The sequence below is a fragment of the Clinocottus analis genome, unplaced genomic scaffold, assembly GCF_023055335.1.
Source record: "Clinocottus analis isolate CAN_PGR_092001 unplaced genomic scaffold, fCliAna1.0.p SCAF_35, whole genome shotgun sequence".
Taxonomy (NCBI): domain Eukaryota; kingdom Metazoa; phylum Chordata; class Actinopteri; order Perciformes; family Cottidae; genus Clinocottus; species Clinocottus analis.
The window spans coordinates 317,063-336,564 of NW_027176098.1; the positions used below are offsets into that span (position 1 = coordinate 317,063).

Consider the following 19,502-nt stretch of genomic DNA (forward strand, 5'->3'; position numbering starts at 1 on the left):
CGAACGCAAAGCCAGTCAAAATGGCTGCCACACTGAACCAGCATGTTAATTCGAACCAAAATGTCCCTTCTACTTCTATCCTGGAGGCGGCTGTAGCTCGTGGGTGATACGTGGTCGTCCTGAAACCACGAGGTCGCCGGTTCGAGCACTTCCAAACCGAAAATGTTAATAACTTTCTACGAAGAAAGCGACTTTGCGAGGAGGCGACGGCGCCGGTTCCCTCGAGAGCCCCCTGGGCTCGGTTTTCTGTCCAGCTGGTAATTCATCCACGAGTGTGTCTCCGCTCAGTCCTTCATCCTGCAAACTGTACGGCAGAGTCGAGGACGAACACAAAAAAAGAGGTTGGGAGGGACTCTGTTGGAAGTGCCAGTGGGCGTGATTTGAGTCTTACTACCAGGAGAGAACGGGCCAGATGGCGAGTTTAGGAGGCCTGAAATCTCAGCACCTGGCAAAGTGTTTGTTGAGTCATTGCATTAATCAACAACTTTGCCAACTCCCTGCATATACATTAAACTCATTTTGTGCTGCAGGAGGGGCGGCGATGGAGATTTTATTCATTCAAGAGGTTATCCTCCCTACCACGAAGCGCATCTCCCTCTGGACACCAAGCAAACGGATGTCTAATGTGCTGCATCTTGTTCTCCAAAAGTTTTCTTTTCGTTGGTGTTGGGTTTTTTTTTAACCGAGAAAATTACTTTTACAAGGTTTGCAAGTTCAGCTCCTCCGTTCCCAAACACAGAGGTGCTGTGAATAGATTAGGAGAGAATTTAGAAAACTTGACAGAGCGTCAAATGTGACGCCCGAGTGCACACGGATACTTTATTAACACGCGCTGTAATTGATTGCTCGCCGTTATTTGCACTCCCGTTGTCCTTTTTACTTATTCACCTAATTGCATCGTGGTCTCCTTTCACCTCTCTGCGGAGTGAGCCAATTTGTGTAAGCGTATGCGGCTCCCATCGCTCGAATAATTCCCCTGGATCTTTTTTTTTTTCCTTCTTCTTTCTCCTTAAACGCCTCAGCACGTTAATGTATAATTGATGCTTTAAGGAGATAAACTGCCGGCATCTCTGTCGAGGTGCCTTCGGGCAGACAGAGGGCGGGAACAGTTTCACTTGATGTGTGACTTTTTTTTAAAGTTTAAAAGATGGCCGACCGGTCGATCGGATGGTCGAATGATGACTGACGCGTGTTTGTGTTTCACCTCCCCGGCAGACCACGCTGAGAGGAGCTAACGTCACTGTGTTCGGCTGCCTGACCCACGGGACGCCGCTCTTCTTGAGGGAAAACTCCTCCCTCAAATGTGAATCAGGTACGTCAAATATATTTTTGTCAAAATGTACCCCGATATTTTTGTCAACGAAATTTTTTTATACATTTTTTATTATTATTGGCCATTTGTTTTGGGGTCGTCCTAATTTATTTAATTTTTTTTGGTCCTTTTTTTTGTCCCTAATTTTTTTTATTTTTTTTATTGGCCCTTTTTTTTGGGTCCTAATTTTTTTTTTTTTTAATTTTTTTTTGTCCTCCTTTTTTTGTCCCTAATTTTTTTATTTATTTTTGTAGCTCCGAATTTTTTATTTTTTATTTTTGGTCCTAATTCTTTTTTTTGTGTGCCGGGAATGGGCTTCCATATGTTTGTCTTTGCGTCACAGGAGGACACTTCATTACTGATGGAGAACATGTTCACAGATCATTTTACTAATCCACCAACGTGAGAAACAAACACTTTCGTATTCTCAAGTACTTACATTCGTACTATTTATATTTTTCTGTTTTTTACGAATGTATCTGCAGTAAAAACTGGAAAAAAAACCTATGCACATGTGTTTGAATCATTTGAGGGTGTACAAGTACTAGGCCCTTCGTGTTTTTTTGCGTATTCTAAACTTTTCTAAGTGACGATGTCCTGATGAAGTGGACAGATGGTTGGCGCTTTGTGTACAGAACCGTATCGCTCATCAGTGTGGATGCTCGCGTCATTAGCATTAGCATGCTGGTGAGACGACCCTCGAGGCTCGTCCTTTGAGCAAACCAAACAACTTCTCCAGCGCCTCTCGACTCCCAGAACTTCGACTATTCCCACACTCCACCTGTTTTGCTTGAAAGTCGGCCAACACTTCAACTGACATCACGTTTTACTGTCATCACTTGAACTAGCACTAGCACGACTTCCAAGTGAATCTTGAAGTCCCTTCAGCACTTACAATTTCACACTTCAACTTCTTTAAGTATTTTCAACTGTTGGTAGTTCAGAAATATCAGAAAAGTAAACTTTCTCTCAAGAATATAATCCGCTCTTGTTGACAACTCTCTGATAACGTTTTCCTCCTGTTTGCAGAATCGTTCGCCGGGTTTTCCCTCGCCGTGAACGCCTCCGCTAATATCACCAAGTTGAGGATTCCCTACCCGCAAACCGGCACCTGGTACCTCAGTCTTCGCTCTCTATGTGCCACCGAACACGGGTAAGACAGGCGATGCCGCTCCTGCATTAATAACCTGAATGCTCCGGAGAACTTCCCTCAAGATAAAAATGCTGGGCAATTTTTTTGTTTATTCAAATCGCCTTTTTTGACGTCCAATGCCATTGTCGTGGCAAATTTAAAGCACTTACCGGCAGCCAGCTAACTTAGCTTAGCATAAAGATTTTCAAACATCTAGCTAAGTCTCTTTCTAAAGGCCGGAAAGTGCCAAAACAGCTCATTGTTTCCAGTTTTATGCTAAGCTAAGTTAGCCAACTGTTGGCGGTAGCTCCGTATTTAACACACAGACATAAGAATGGTTTTAAATCTTCTCGTGTGAAGCACCGTAAGCACCAAACATCTAACATTAAAGAACTGGCGGTAAAACCAGACTGTCGCCTTGCCTCACGATGCAAGCGTCTCGATTAAATGACGCACCTGAACACACCACAAAGACGGCCAACTAGCGCGCACGTGCTGCGTTCAATGGTGCCGGTACGGAGAGTAATTTCCTGCCAACAACGTTTGCCAACTTAACGTTTGGCAAGAAAGCCAATAAGTATATTCATATAAGATAGAAACAATGGTGTGAATTGTTTGCTCTGGAGACGTCAACGCAGGAAGTCTCCGAAACATTATTTACAAGTTGAAATTCATTAAAACAATTTGAGTGACTGTTATTCACACATTTCTGACAGTCTCATAATCATTTTTTTTCGTCGCGGCCCCAGTGCCCCAAAGCAACCACCGTGAGACAATATTTGCTGTCAATTACAGGAAGACAATGGCAAAATAGGTCTCTGACTATTTCTTAAAATACATCTTTTGTATAACAATCACTAGTTTATTTACCACCATGAATAATTCAGTGCTCTAATGAAGACTCCATACTCACCGTTTAAACCGAGCTGCCGCCCTCATTCAGCCACGTTATCGCCCATCTGTCACCTGGCAGATTATTTTGGGATTGGCTTCATAAATGTGCCCATGGTGCGGCACACCTACAGCGTATGACACGGAAGAGGGTTAGATTTTGAGATTCACAAAGCCGGTTTTGCAGCTTCCCCTCACTGCCTCTGCAAAAACCAATTTTCCAGTCAATGAAATCAGATGGAAAATTAGAGGCAATAGTCAAATGTCCTAGAAAATCTCACGTTGTCCTTGGAAATGATTTTTTTTTTCCTACCGGAGCTCCCTCGAAACAGACAAAACGTTGTCATGCGAAAGTTATGTTCAGGATGATGTGAACGTTTCTTTAATGGTTGTTTATGTGCGAGTGTTTTGTTCAGGCTGCTTTTGGTCATTTTGTGGAAATGTCGTGAAAACACCGCTAAGCCTCGTCACAGGTTGGATAACTTGTTTTAAACGGTTGAATAATAGATGAGCAATATTTGGTCCAGTTGCTAAAGGTGACTTGTTAGCTTGTTTTTGCTAATAGATAATGAATGGGGATCAAAACTCTGTTTAAATACTAGCTAACGGTGCTTTTTTACTTGGCTAGCATTGCCTCTTCAAACTGGCATTGTTATGGTAAAACGGACCACAACATGAAGTGTTAACTTAAATTAACTTGCTAGCTTGTTTTTGCCTGCAAAGTAATGGTTTCAGATCTGTGTTGTGCGATGTTGAGAGAGGTGGATGATAACGAATGTGGAAGCGTGAGTCAAAACAATGAATGTGAGCCCAAAACACTGTTTAAGTACTAGCTAACGGTGTCTTTTTACTTTGCGAGCACTGCTGCATTGTGATGCATTGGCATGAAATGTTCACTTATGTTGCAGTCGCTCTCACTAGGTGTCATTTATTTATCAACCAGGAATATCAGCTCAATGTTAACTCACCTAGAGTTAGCTCGAGAGCTAATCTTCACCCGTAGTCCCTGTGCAGGTTGTGACAATTTAGTGAGCTAATATTATCAAAACAACTCAACAGCAAACACTATAGTACAACACTGACCAGCATAATGCAACACAATGCAATACAAAACAACAAAATACATAAACACATGACAAAGATGAGAGTGTTTTTAAAGGCAGTGGCATTGATGAAGTAGCATGATTACTCGTGATTGCAGGTTTGCTTTAAGCCGTCTCTTTTAGCATCTCCAAAATGTTCAAAACTATCACAATTAAATAAACTAGCCTTGTTAATATCACTGGTAAAGGGGCGAAAATATCAAGAGTCAGTGGCAGTAAACACAATCAAGCAAACTTGACTAACTCTGAACATTTAGGTTTAGTTCAGTCTATATTTGTAAGTAGTTTGTTGCTGTTTTGGTGTTCAAGCTTTTCATTCTAAGCATTTGAATGTTCACGTTGAATGTCCTTTGAATCAGACGTCACATTGGTTCATCGAGTCTCTGGATGTCATATTAGTTTAGAAAAGTCCCGGAAATGAATGTGAACCATGACGGGATGCATCGCGTCCGCAAGATAAGAGGCGGGTTTTATGTCGGGCACGACTTTTAACTTTTCATTTCTGTAAAATATATTGTTAACTCTGTTGTTCTAACCAACATAATGCGCAGTTTATTTTACAGATGAGTGCAATCTCTCTCTCTCTCTCGCTCTGAGGGTTGTTTAAAGTCTACATGAGAAATGTCTCAAAGGGAAGCGGGGTAAAGTTTTTCCATTAAGTTGTCCGACGCAAGTTCTTAAGATTTAGCTATTCAGCAGATTGAGCTGTTTTTGCCGAACCCTTAATGACACGAATATGTGAACAGAATGAAATTAAGCAGATTGTTGTTTTTTTCTTCTTCTTCCACCGGCCACTTGAGACTTTTCAATTGAATTGGAAAAACAAATAATAACAGATGGTGTGGGACACGTCCTCACACCAGAGCATTGCCGAGTTATGTGAATGTGGAAAAACGGTCACGTCGCTGTGCGTTTTATTAGATTTCCAGAAAAATGTATATATACGCGCTGAATTAATCCGGTCTTGTTGGAGGAGAAAAGAGGCGCCGTGAACGGTAGCTGCTCTTCAAGGCTGCAATTAAGTTGAACGATGCAACTTGAAGATGAAGAAGCGAGCAGCTGTGCCAATTAAGAAATACGTTCTGCGGGGGAAAAGCAAAGAAGCATATTTGATATGTTTCATTCTCGGAAGATTGTAGCCCCAACAATTAGGAAAGATACGACGCGAGCGCGATATTGGAAGTTTTTGTCGTTATCAAATAGTATCAAAGATGAACTCATTATACATGTAAGTCCATGTGCAGCTGTTGGCTGCAGTTAGCTTATAACAACGAGCACTATCGTGAAAATGCCCAAACAATTCAGCCTTTTATTTGAAAGGTTCTTTAGAAACATAAAACAGGGGACGTCAATACATTTCTATTAGCGCGTGGGTTACCTAATGTACTTTACCTTTTGCTGAGCCCCCCCGCTGCGACTCCTTGAAGATGTCTGAGCTACCATGCAGCCCACACTGTCACTACTGCACGCTTTCTTTTTTTTGGATGGGAGGGAAATATAAAAGGAATGTCGGGGAGAAGCAGACAGAATGATCTATAATATTCGTTTGAAGAACATATCCGGGACGTCAAAGTGATTCAGTGGTGAAAACAGACTAAAAAGATAAAGCTAGAAGCTAAAGCTGCAGATCACAGCGTGAACGTGAACCACCACGCCGGTTAGCGGTGTGCTAACGTACCCTGCTGACGTTAGCGCCACAGGTTGTTAAAAAGCGCCATGCGTTGACATTCGATTCCCCTTCGGTAGCTCGCGTAGTGTTAACGCCGGCTAACGATGCGCTAACGTTAGCGTCAGTTCCACAGGTTGTTACTTAGAAACGCTTGTGAAATGTGAAAAACAGATCAAGCTAGAAGCTAAAGCTGCAGATCACAGCGTGAACGTGAACCACCACGCCGGTTAGCGGTGTGCTAACGTACCCTGCTGACGTTAGCGCCACAGGTTGTTAAAAAGCGCCATGCGTTGACATTCGATTCCCCTTCAGTAGCTCGCGTAGTGTTAACGCTGGCTAACAATGTGCTAACATTAGCGTTAGCTCCACAGGTTGTTACCTTTGTGAAACGCGAAAAACAGATAAAGCTAGAAGCTAAAGCTGCAGATCGCAGCGTGAACGTGAACCACCACGCCGGTTAGCGATGTGCTAACGTACCCTGCTGACGTTAGCGCCACAGGTTGTTAAAAAGCGCCATGCGTTGACATTCGGTAGCTCGCGTAGTGTTAACACCGGCTAACAATGTGCTAACATTAGCGTTAGCTCCACAGGTTGTTACTTAGAAACGTTTGTGAAACGCGAAAAACAGATAAAGCTAGAAGCTAAAGCTGCAGATCACAGCGTGAACGTGAACCACCACTTCACAGTTCACAGGTTTTTATCCACTCTTGAAACCATTAAAAGGCAAAAGCAGCATGCGTTGACATTTCGGTAGCTCGCGTAGCGTTAACGCCAGTTAACGATATGCTAACATTACCCTGCTGACGTTAGCGTTAGCTCCGCGGGCCGTCACTTAGAAACGCTTTGTGTTCGAGGGCGGGGACTCAGCGAGAGTTCAACAAAGAGAACGAACGAACGTTACAGTATGGCAGCAGAGCTCGAGCAGCTCTCACAGTCTTACATAAAGCACCGGCGTCGTTTGGGGGAACGATTACTTGCGTAATTGCTTCTGGAGAGTGCACAAGCGTGACAGAAGTAAAGTTGAATTCTGACAACCCTAAAATGGCCTTTTGATCTCTGTAGTGCCGGAGCAATTAAATCAACAAGGACCGAGTCGACAGTCACACCGACTGACTCTGTGACGCCGTAATGTGGCAGCAATGAAGTCGGCGTACCAACGCGCTCCCGGTGTTCGACGCTCGCCGAGTAGAATGTGAACCGTGTTCACCGCCTTAATTTAGCACATTAGCAACCTTCGCTAATTAGCATGAAATGCTTAGGTTACGCGAAGCTGAATGCGATTAGTTTGGCGGCGTCTGAAGTATTTTGGGCTGATGAAGATGCGAGATAAACAGCGAGGAGAGTGTGGGGGGGGGGGCTGCATGGATATGTAATGGAAATCCTGTTTATGTGAAAGGGGTTTTAGGTTTGCGGCTCCTGCGGCTTGGAACCTGCTGCAGACTGATTTGCTATGGGATATAGCAAATCTTTGGCTATGGGAGCTTTGTCCCTGTGTTTTTTAAAAATAGATTGAACGAATTGGAGGAAGGTTTATCTGGTTGTAGATGTTTTTTAAATAAGCAATGTGCACCTGTGTGGACTCTAATATGAGGAGTTATGTATCATGCTGTGATCCAAAAATGTTCTGTCGCTGTTTTATTTGTGTGTCTGAAACTTTGTTGAAACTATGTGTGACTGCAGTCTTGGCCAGGGCACTCTTTTTTAATCTCAATGAGGCTTTCCTAGATAAATAAACCTTGAAATCCATTGAACAGTTGTCAAAATATCAAACAAAACCACCGATTTTGACCTTGTGGTCACACTAGAGGAAATGTCAGGGGGATCGCCTCAAAGTCTTTTAGGTTCTGTCGTCTTGCAAATAGCCGAATGTCTCATGGCAATCCATCAAAAATACCTCTGTAAAAAAAGCCTTTTCATTGGCTAAATCCCCTGGCTGCTGATGCCCACGATCGCCTCAATCTAACGTTCAGAACTTTTTTTCTTCCACAGATTCGAGGCGTGCGCCAACGTCACCGCCGAGGTGTACATGCGCGCGTACCTGACGCCGTGCATCAACGACTGCGGGGCGTACGGGCAGTGCAAGCTCCTGCGCACCAACAACTACCTTTACGCCGCCTGCGAGTGCAAAGCAGGTACGCGAGCCGCTCCCGCAGCCTCTAATCGCGATGTCTTTGTTCGTTTTTGTTGAAATGCGATTCTAAATCCAGATTTGCAGAGTCCATTTGACGTCTTTTGACCCTATTTTAAACGTCCGATTATATTCTGGTTCTCGCTCACAACACCAGCAAAGCAGGAAGGTTTCGAGTAGAAGGGGAGGAATAATTGTACAAATGTGGTGTGAACTCAACGACGCCTTTTAATTATCAATCAGTAATTACTAATTAGCACCAACAAAAAAAGCTTTTTTTTCGCATACAAGAACATCTTGTGAGGAAACTGGGTCATCGTTGGTGCAAAGGATTTTTGTAATTTGATGTAAAAGGCGTCACGCAGAGTGACAACGAGAGGAGAGCAAGGTGGCGTTACACCCAGCTGACGCTTTTATCAAAAAGCCACAGTTTTGCTCGTAGACACAGCGACGAGGAGCCGTTCAGGGTTCAGCGTCTTGCTCAAGGACACGACGACGTGGACCGGCGTCGAACCAGCGATCCTCTGAGCCGCTGAGGCCTCCTTCCTCCCCAAGTCGAGCTGGCGATGCCGGCGATTGTGCCGTACGTTGCACACACGGCTCCTCCGGTATTAATCCTCCTCGCATAAAAGCCCACAAAAAAAAAAACACGCTCTTAATTACCAGCAGCTTTTCAATAAAAGATGAGCTTATGAAACTAAACAAAGCATGTCCTCCGAGGGCCTTTCAAAAAAAAGAAAAACCTGCCTTTGATCTCCTTTTATCAGAGCTGCTTTTCTCTTCAGTTAAATCCATTGTCATACCTCCTATGTGTGACTGCTTCCTGGCAGGCGCTTTGCATTCAGCTCTTGCCCTTGCCCCCCCCCCCTCCCCTCAATACCCCCCTCCTTCCCTCCTCCATCCCGGTTCAACGGCGCTCACGAATATTTAATTTGCGCCGTCTCATCCAATCCTCCACTTGATAAGGATCCAATTGGAGTGGCGAGGCGGGGGGGCGTTTAAACACAGGAGGGAGTTCACGCCGGGAAGCCGCCGTTATTTACGGCGCAAAACGACTTCACACATATCTGCTTTTTGTTGTTGTTGTTGTTTTGCCACAGAGGAACGTCTGTGTGCATGGGAGGACCGACGACGCGTTTATCTTGTTGAAAGATAAATATTTTATGCATTTTAAGAGGCACTGTTAAACTCTGAGAAGGAGGGAGGATGAGCTTTTTGAAACTGACGGATTCATCCACAGGAGATTTCCTTCAAGACCTTTTCTGAAAAGTGTATTTCGAGATACAGGAAGTCGGAAAACTGCTTCAACTTCTCTTAAAACCTATAAAGCTCTTAGATTTTTACTCTCTTAGATGATCACACGGTACAATACTGTGTGTGTGTGTGTGTTAGGATGGGATGGCTGGGGATGCACAGACAACTCGGAGGCCTACTCCTACAGTTTCCAGTTGCTCTCCACGTTGCTGCTCTGCCTCAGCAACCTGATGTTCGTCCCGCCGGTCGCCATCGCCGTCCGGAGCCACTACCTGCTGGAGGCCTCGGTCTACATCTTCACCATGTTCTTCTCCACGGTGAGTTCAAAACAAGCAGCGCATGTTCTGTCCTGTTTTTATATTCTTTTCATTAATGCCGCGTTCACGATGAAAGAGTTGCGGAATAGAGGAGTAGATTTCATGTGAGGTCAACGCACAGATGCGAATGAAGCGAAAAAGCGTTGCGAATATTCGCTTTTTTGTTTTTTCCCCCGATGCCGAGCTGCGAAAGCAGAGTTGTAGCAGAATTCAACATGGGGTAACGTAGCCACGCCCCCTTTCTGCTGTGAGACCGAGACAGTTTAGGTTAGCTAGTGAGGCTATGTGCTGCTAACTTGAGGTAACGTAGCCGCGCCCCCTTTCTGCTGCGAGACCGAGACAGTTTAGGTTAGCTAGTGAGGCTATGTGCTGCTAACTTTGGGTAACGTAGCTACGCCCCTTTCCTGCCGTGAGACCAAGTCAGTTTAGGTTAGCTAGTGAGGCTATGTGCTGCTAACTTAAGGTACCGTAGCCGCGCCCTCCTTTCTGCCGCGAGACTGAGACAGTTTAGGTTAGCTAGTGAGGCTATGTGCTGCTAACTTGGGGTAACGTACCGCGCCCTCTTTCTGCCGCGAATGGTTGCGAAAAAAGCTAATTAACCACTTAAAGTTGAGCGAGTAAAATCAGACAAAAAAGCGTTGAGAATATTCGTAACGCTTTTGGTGTGAACGCACCTTAAGAATTGACCCCAAAAATAAGAGTTTGTTTCGTTTGGATACAAACGCGAACGGTTGCCACTTCCTCTGCAACAAACATCGCTGCTAGAATTATATATGTGTGTATATATATATATATCTATATGTATATAGATATATATATATATATAGTAAAACAATAAATTGGCAAATGTTTAAAGACAAGAGAGGGATATGTTCTGGTTTTCTGGAGTTGAGCCCTCTGAAGACACCAGACGTCTAAGGTTTGTGTAGTCGCTTAAAAATTAGAAAAATTGAATATTTATATATTTAAATTTGTACTACTGTTTGCTTTAAAAGATCTGAAATGTAAGAATTGATCAAAGGCAAAGAAACCACAAAGTGACGACCGGTTTCGTGGCTAATTTTAGACCAAAACCCAGAGAGATCCGTCACCGTCTGAGAGCCGCCGACCGGCCGCTTGTCACACACTAGCGTTAGCGTGTTAGCGCGTTAGCTGTCGAGCTAGCAACAATGACTGAGCGGTGACTTCACCGGCGCTTTCGTTCCCAGTTCTACCACGCCTGCGACCAGCCGGGCATCGTGGTCTTCTGCATCATGGAGTACGACGTGCTGCAGTTCTGCGACTTCCTGGGCTCGCTCATGTCGGTGTGGGTCACCGTCATCGCCATGGCCCGGCTGAAGTCCATCATCAAGCAGGTAGGACCATCCTCCAAGGCGACGGCGGACCGAGGAGCGGCGCCGGGAGACACCGCGTCCGCCCTCCATTTTGTTTTTTTTAATCATAATCAGAAGATCAATGAAGATGAACGAGGGGGGTGTTGACACGCCGCGTGAACACTAACAGGTGCAGCTTCTCCCCGGGTCACTCCATGGCTGCACGCCAAGATGGGGCGTGTGTGTGTGTGTGTGTGTGTGTGTATAAACGAGGCGGAGTGGTGGGAGGGAGGACGAGTACACGAACATCTGCTGTCCTCCAGAGTTTCATTTTTTTTGCTGAGCGTTGCAGAACGCAGACACTAATCAAATCGCACATGTCAGGACTGGCAAGTGGAGCGGTGTGTGTGTGTGTGTGTGTGTGTTTGTGTGTTTGTGTACTGGAGAGAGAGAGGCGGTGTGTGTGTACAAGGCAGAGAGAGAGAGGTGGTATTTCTGGGTGTGTTTGTTTGTTTGTGTGTGTGTACTGGAGAGAGAGAGGCTGTGTTTTGTGTGTGTGTGTGTGTGTGTGTGTGTGTGTATATGTACTAGGGAGAGGGAGAGAGAGAGAGAAAGGCGGTGGTGTGTGTGTGTACTAGGAAAAGAGAGAGAGAGAGAGGTGGTATTTCTGGGTGTGTTTGTTTGTTTGTGTGTTTGTGTACTGAAAAGAGAGAGAGGCAGTGTGTGTTTGTGTGTGTGTGTGTGTGTGTGTGTGTGTGTGTGTGTGTGTACTAGGAAGAGAGAGAGATGTGGTATTTGTGTGTGTGTGTGTGTGTGTGTTTGTTGAAAGTCCATGACCGCAGCCACGGTAGAGGGTGAAGGACCCAGGGGGCCGAGATAGAGTGTGTGTGTGTGTGTGTGTGTGTGTGTGTGTGTGTGTGTGTGTGTGTGTGTGTGTGTGTGTGTGTGTGTGTGTATGACTTTAGCTCCTCCTAAAGGTTAAGAAGTCCTCTCACATGTGTAAGCAGGATTTCTTGCGAGGACTTTTTTTTGTGTGTTGCTTTTGTGGATTAGTTTATCTCGACCTGCTGAAGGTCGATTTAACAGGATAATTGCATTTTTATTTTCATTTTTTTATAATTCCCACTCATCTCTGTCTCTTTGGCCCTCTTCTCCTGAGCAGTTATGATACCGTTGTCCTCACCGAGAGCTCCAGCTAATCACACGCGTATGTGTGTGTGTGCGTGTGTGTGTGTGTGTGTGTGTGTGTGTGTGTGTGTGTGTGTGATCCAGCGGTTGCAGCATGACTGATGACTGCATCTGAGTCCTCGGGCTGCACCGCGCCGCCGCTCTCCTCCGCCAATTAGCGGCGTTCCCCTTCAGCGTGAGGTCGTCCCAAACAATCCCCCAATTGCTCCTCCCGTTGCTCCTCCCGTTGCTCCTCCCGTTGCTCCTCCCGTTGCTCCTCTCGTTGCTCCTCCCCTTCCAGACCTCGGGCTTCCTGCAGAGGCTTAACTTCTCCCAGGAGCTTGCGCCGCGTATTGATTTTTCTTTCCTGCTCTCACTTTATTTCTTTCATATCTCGTGGCTTTGTGTCAAATTGTGCGCTTGGAAGAAAGAAGAAAAAACAAACAGCTAACCTGACATTATTTATAGCTCGCGTCTCTATTGTCAGTGTTTTCTTTTTCCCTCTCTCTCTCTCTCTGCACCGTGCTCGCCCACTGATACCTTAAACCGACAGCATGTAGTTTCAGTTTCACGTTGCAGGATGAGGACGTTCCCGACCCGAGCGCTCCTGCAGAGGACGTCGGTGTTTACCGTCTTGTTTTCATCTGAGCTCCTTCACTCTGCGCCGCTTTGTCCTCATCAAACTGGACTAAATTGTGCGTTTGTTGAGGACTATTTTCTGAGGCGGAATGATACACGGTGCTCTTCTATAGTTATAGTCATGGAGGAACGCGTCACCCAACAATGTGGCTCACTGACCAGAGTTTTTTAAATCTTTGGCGCAACAGTGGAGCTCCATAACGCTCCATAACGGTGCATAACGCTTCATAATGCAACAATGGAGCTCCATAACGATCCATAACACTCCATAACGCTGCATAACGCTGCATAACGCTTCATAACACTCCATAACGCTGCATAACGCTCCAAGACGCTTCGAGACGCAACAATGGAGCTCCATGGCGCTCCTTGACGCTTCAATGGCGCTCAAATATGCTCCAATACACTCCTTGGCGCTCTGTGGCGCTCCATAACGCTCCAAGACGCAACAATGGAGCTCCATAACGCTCCATAACGCTCCATAATGCTCATAACGCTCCATAACGCTCCATAATGCTCATAACGCTCCATAACGCTCCATAATGCTCCATAATGCTCCATAACGCTCCATAACGCTCCAAGACGCAACAATGGAGCTCCATAACGCTTCATAATGCTCCAAGATGCAACAATAGAGCTCCATAACGCTCCATAATGCTCATAACGCTCCATAACGCTCCATAATGCTCATAACGCTCCATAACGCTCCATAATGCTCCATAATGCTCCATAACGCTCCATAACGCTCCAAGACGCAACAATGGAGCTCCATAACGCTTCATAATGCTCCAAGACGCAACAATGGAGCTCCATAACGCTCCATAATGCTCCATAACGCTCCATAATGCTCCATAACGCTCCATAATGCTCCATAACGCTCCAAGATGCAACAATAGAGCTCCATAACGCTCCATAATGCAACAATAGAGCTCCATAATGCTCCATAACGCTTCTTGGCGCTGCAGGAATACGATGCATTCAAAGGTCTTGCTTGATAACAGGACAAACACAGAATATCTCCCGTCCGGCCCAGTTGGCAATTGGATATTTTTTATTTTTTTTTAACGAAACGCTGTAGTTTCTTGTGCGTTACCATGGTGACTTGCACCAAACGTTTTCTCGACCTAGATGAACCGACTCGCACCCGCCCACTCCTCCGCCTGTGGTCCGCTGCAGGAAGCCAGACGCTGGTTCAGGAAGAGCAGAACTAGAATAAATAAATAAACTACTTCCACAAATACCAGTTTTTTTTGAGTAAATTAGTTTTTTTTAAGTGTTTCTTCTTCTCCAAAAGCAGCGACGTGAACGCCGTCCTTCCTTTTTTTCCAGTGGGTGTGATCGGTGTTTCCTGGAGCGCTGCCATTGACCCGTGTGCTTCCTGTCCAGGTGCTGTACCTGCTGGGCGCGATGTCTCTGTCCATGGCGCTGCAGCTGGACCGCCACGGCCTCTGGAACCTGCTGGGCCCGAGCCTGTTCGCCCTGGGCATCATGGCCGTGGCCTGGGTAAGGAAACAAGGAAAGGAGCTGCACGAGGAGACACTCGCCCCGGAGCTTGAACTGGCTTCATTCCTTCGGGGGTTTAATTCGACTCGCGGCCGGCAGACACGTGCGGCCGCGAGTCGATCGCTCGATTAAAGGTCGCGACCCTCGAGCGGTGCGATGCATCACATCGGATCGATACTAATTGCTGATCATTGATGATCTATTTTCTTCATAAAAACACACAATTCAAATGATGAGGAAATGAAATATTGTATTTTTATTGATTTCAACACACCTTGTCGAGTAGGATGTGTTTAAAATCCGCTAAGCTCGTTCCCTCCGTGTTCGAGTAGTCGTATGAACTCCAAATGAGTTATAATACTTGTGCTATTTTATCTGGTTATTTTCAGAATTTTCTGGGGAATGAAATGTATATTTTTAAAATAATTGCTTTTACACCATATTTTGATTATAACGATGAACGTCCAGCATGATGTGAGCCAGATTCCTCAAAAAATGCCTCTTGGAGCGATTTTCCAGTTGTTCAAACTGTACGGTTCAGGGACTTAACGACTGCCCACATGCTAATAAGGCACTTTTTTGGAAATATTAGAACCTAAATAATTAGGATATGCAACAAAAATCACAATAAAACAAAGCATTGGCATGTTAGCAAAGATATGCAGCCAAAAAACGTTGTTGTTCGGTTTAAAAATGGAAAAATTACATATTTTATTACACAACACGCGCTGGGGGGCTTGAGACTAAAAAGGTTAAACTCATAATTCATGTCTAATATCTCTAATACCCACCAAACAACTGGATTTATTCACTCACCAACACTACGTTTCCATCGTTATTACAACGGACCCTGAACGCATCGCAATGTAACCGAACGGGACCTTCGTTAGCTGTGATGCTAACGCTACTAGCTCTCCTCCTGTCGATTTAAACACGGAGTAACGTCGTTGTCAGAGACCGGCGACTGACGGCGACGGCTAACGTTGAACCGTGGAATTAACCTGCAGCAACACGCACATCTGGTAACGCAGCGTTTGAGCCGGTGCCCTCAGGGCGGACATTTTAATACATAATGTGTGTTTGACGCGAAAGACGAGCTTGTTGAAACATGCAGATGAAATGTGTCAGCGCGGTCCCTCCATTGTTCCTCGCGCTCAGTAGGCGTAAAAAGGATTTAATCCATCATTTAAGCTCAGGGCTAGAACATGTGCATGGCGGGAAGGAAAAAAAAAACCCGGTGGTTTTCTGACCAATGAAGCTACTTTACATTAGCATGGAAAAGGGGGCTTTAAAAGTTTTGCAGAGGTGGGTATTAGTCATGGGTTGTAGTTCCATTATAAGTCAGCTTGTACTTGCACTGACTCTTCTCCGAGTCATAATGTGCTCCCTGAACTGAGAAGATAAAAAAAATAATAGTCTTTCAGGCAAGGTTCTTGGAAGAGAGAGTGAGAAAAAAAAAAGCCTTTAACACCAAACCCCTGACATGAGTTTGAAAACAAGGTTTTTTTTTTGCGGTTTCCTCGGAGAAAGCTTCGCTTTGAATAAAGTGTGGGAGTCGCAGCTCTGAGAGGATCCTGTGGAAAACAGAGGAAGACGAGGCGCTGATTAACTCCGCCATGTTAAAACCTCCCCAGCTGTGAGGCGGTACGTTTTGTGTCATCGCGCGGAGAGAAGCGATCAGCGCTTCAGATTTTACGCGACGCCGCCGGCTTCCACTTCGTCTGGCTTTCCCTTTCAGGCTCCGGCACATTTTGTAACTCAATTATAGACGGCTTGTTGACGTATGCTATTTGACAAATATTAAAATATACCACGGTCTGGTGCGCTGTGACAATATCTACAATTTTCAAGACAAAGACAAACAACCCGCACGCCAACTAGCGTAGCGACGTCGCTACAAAAGGTCACTTGGATCTTATGCTAATGTTGCTGTTATTTTTGTTTTTCTTTTATTGTTTTTTGATCGCTCGACACTTCATAATTCATCAGCGGCTCGACAGCAGCACTCTGCGCCGCCGCCACCGCCGCCATTTTTTCTCCAAGAGCCCCCCCCCCCCCCCTCCCAACCACCCCTTTTCATTTCAGCTCGTCATGTTCCTGCAAATGCAAAAAGCCCCGGCGTTCCCGAACGTTCCCAGACAGCTGAATTAGATCAGTCAAGTGAAGGGCACGGGGGGGCATCTGCTGCCTGGCGGAGGCGTCGGCGACAGCGGGGAGAAGTTCAACTCTGTCAATGCCGAATATCTCCAGCCCGTCGAGCTAAACGAGGTCTCTGATTTAATGAGTGGAAAAAGACCATCCGGGGGCTGCGATTGTTTGTCTTAACCGAGGAAAAAGGAAAGACAACGCAGCTCCAGAAGAGACCGGTGGCAAGCGGCAACGCATCCCGTGTCTCTTCCTCACTCGGCTTCGTATAGATTATGAGTCTTTAACCTAAAACGCCTCCAGCACAATAACTCAATCAGAGCCATTTTACCAAACAGAATGCATGTAATTATCTGGCGAACAAGGGCCTCACATTTCCCTCGACGGTGCCGTCGGGATTCTTTATGGAAATGTTTTGGTTGGGAGGGAGGAGGGGGGGGGAAAGAAAAAGAAAGAAAGAGAAATCGAATGAAAGCAATCAGTGTTTATGAACCGATGAAAATAGAGCGCGGGCTCAGTAATGAAGCGCTCTCTGAACGCTGTTTGGGATGAGATTAAATGTCCGAGTCCTCTTTTCTTTCGGCGCCGCGGACGAGCTCGTGAGCTCCGCGCCGAACAAACAGAAACAGCTTGTACGCGTTTACTGGTGTTGACAACGAGCAAAGAAATCAGCCCCACGCGCCGACCGACGGTGACCAATTTTAAAAACGTCTTTTTCGGAGAATTTCGATCATGGTGATGGACTTTACTCTGCGTCAGGAGGCGTGAACGCAAACGCCAGACAGTAAAAACCAATGGAGATTCATGAAGAGTCCCCCCCTCTCTCTCTCTCCTCTCTCTCTCTCTCTCTCTCTCTCTCTCTCTCTCTCTCTCTCTCTCTCTTTCTCTCTCTCGCCAATCAAAGCCAGCAAACTGCTACTCCCTCGCCCCAAATCCCACCGGTCTCCATTTTTGAATAACTGCTCTCTGTGTGTTCTCCCACTACGATTTCCTTCTTATAACATGAAATGTGTTCATTAAATTAAGGGAAAGAAGAACATTAAATACCCTTTGAGATCAACTGGAAAGGAAATTAACTGCTGAGCTGAATGGGTCCCTTGGTTTCCTAATAGTTTTCTGACTCGCAACTGTTTATCTTCTAAAAGTTTATTGGAAAGGATCGTTTTTAATTTGAGACTCGTTAGGAGAAAACACCGAGCATTTAGCTTTTTTTTTGTTTCTAACAGCTGAGACGGTGTCATAAAGTAGAGTTATCTCCCAGATCTCAACACCTTCAACTTTAAGCACAGTAGCGCCACAAGGTATCTTCTAGCGGAGCATATGGCACTCAATTGCTCTCCAAGGTAGTGTCGAGCCAACTGTTCACAGATTTAACTTCTTTCAGAGTGTGTTTGTTACCCGAGTGGAATTTATTTCCCATAGACACATAAACACGTTTATCTGATTCTGTGTGGTTGAATATAGGCAAATATGGCATTAAATTGGGTTAACAAATGGAACCCAGTATTTCAATTTATTGTCATTGTGCAGTTTTTTCCTGAAAATTCCTCTTCTTCCAGTAAACTCCCAACTCCACTCCTTCAACGAGCCGCCACATGGCGCCTCCTTCTGTGCTCTAAAATCCATTAATTGTCAATGTAGACACGTAGAAGGGTGCAAGCGACACCATTGCCATCCCCTTCTGTTCCAGAGCGCCCATTTTTTTGAGGGCAGGGGCAAGAGCAAAGCAACCTTTGGGTGAAGAGATGCACCTCCCAAGCTACTTTGGATGAAGGGATGGTTCAGGCAGAACTGGCGCATTCTGGCCTTCTGAGACTCAACATGTGACCGCCCCTCTTTCGGCTTAATGGCACGGCCATTTCCCAGCTCCCAAGTATAGAAACAGATATCAATGTGTTGAAACATTGTTTTATGTGTTCGTCAGACGGTGCGCACCATCCGGCGGCGGCGCTGCTACCCGCCGACCTGGAAGCGCTGGGTGTTCTTCCTGTTCCCGGGCACTATGATCGCCACGTCGGCCGTGGCCCTCTACGCCTTCGTGGAGACGGAGGAGAATTACTTCTACATCCACAGCATCTGGCACATGCTGATCGCAGGCAGCGTGGGCTTCCTGTTGCCGCCCCGCGCCAAGTCGGACACCAAGGTGACCCCGCTGAAGCGCCGGCGGGGCTGCGGCTATCAGCTGTGCGTCAACGAGCACGAGGAGCTGGGCCTGGTGGACCCCGCCATCATTTCCATCAACAGCATCTGCACCAGCTGATAAACTCCCCTACCTCCCCCCCTCACCCACACACACACACACTCAGCCTTTTACCTTAGAGACACTTCATTGCCTTCTTTTACTTGGGAAATTCACACACGGGAAATTAAGCCAGAGAACTCAAAAAAAGCAATGTAAATACTTTAATGCAGATGTGACACATTGGACATTTTTCTTTCTTTTCGTTTGTTTGTTTGAGGAGGGGGTGGGGTGGGTGGGGCGGGGCAGGGGTTGCTATTGTCATGGTAATTACTAGCAATACAACTGTAATTATTATTATCTATAGTTAAAGTTGTTCTGAAGAATTGTGGGTGTACAGTGGCACACTGTTGTTTGTGAATATGTATTTAAAGTCAAAGCTGAAACACTGCTGCTATCTGACGGTGACTGTAAAACTGCTTCTGTTGGTTATTTATTGGGTCCTGTGAACGGGCCAGTTATTTTACTGTGGGGGGTGGGAGGGGCACAGATCAGGGAGAGAAGTGAGGGAGGGGGGCATTTATCAAGGGCACGGCTTTTCTGAAATTCTTTTAGAATATATCTTTTTGCACTGAGACACAAAAAAATGTTATTCTGTAAATTTTTATAACAATATAAACTATACAGTGGACATCACAAATGTAAATCCTAGTCGTCACGTGGAATGTTAGACTGTCTTTTGCAATCGCA

The 19,502-nt window shown here is 45.6% G+C and overlaps 1 protein-coding gene across 1 annotated transcript in view; it reads left to right on the forward strand.

Annotated features, from left to right (window-relative positions):
* The window catches only part of tmem8b (transmembrane protein 8B), a 41,069-nt gene extending 21,790 nt beyond the window's left edge, over positions 1 to 19,279 (forward strand). The window contains exons 7-13 of the mRNA XM_068596214.1: positions 1,216 to 1,312; positions 2,342 to 2,465; positions 8,097 to 8,239; positions 9,628 to 9,806; positions 11,015 to 11,161; positions 14,312 to 14,428; positions 18,498 to 19,279. Coding sequence (XP_068452315.1) covers positions 1,216 to 1,312; positions 2,342 to 2,465; positions 8,097 to 8,239; positions 9,628 to 9,806; positions 11,015 to 11,161; positions 14,312 to 14,428; positions 18,498 to 18,833 — 1,143 coding nt within the window. The 3' untranslated portion in view covers positions 18,834 to 19,279. The remainder of the gene's footprint in view (positions 1 to 1,215; positions 1,313 to 2,341; positions 2,466 to 8,096; positions 8,240 to 9,627; positions 9,807 to 11,014; positions 11,162 to 14,311; positions 14,429 to 18,497) is intronic.
* Positions 19,280 to 19,502: the final 223 nt, after the last annotated feature.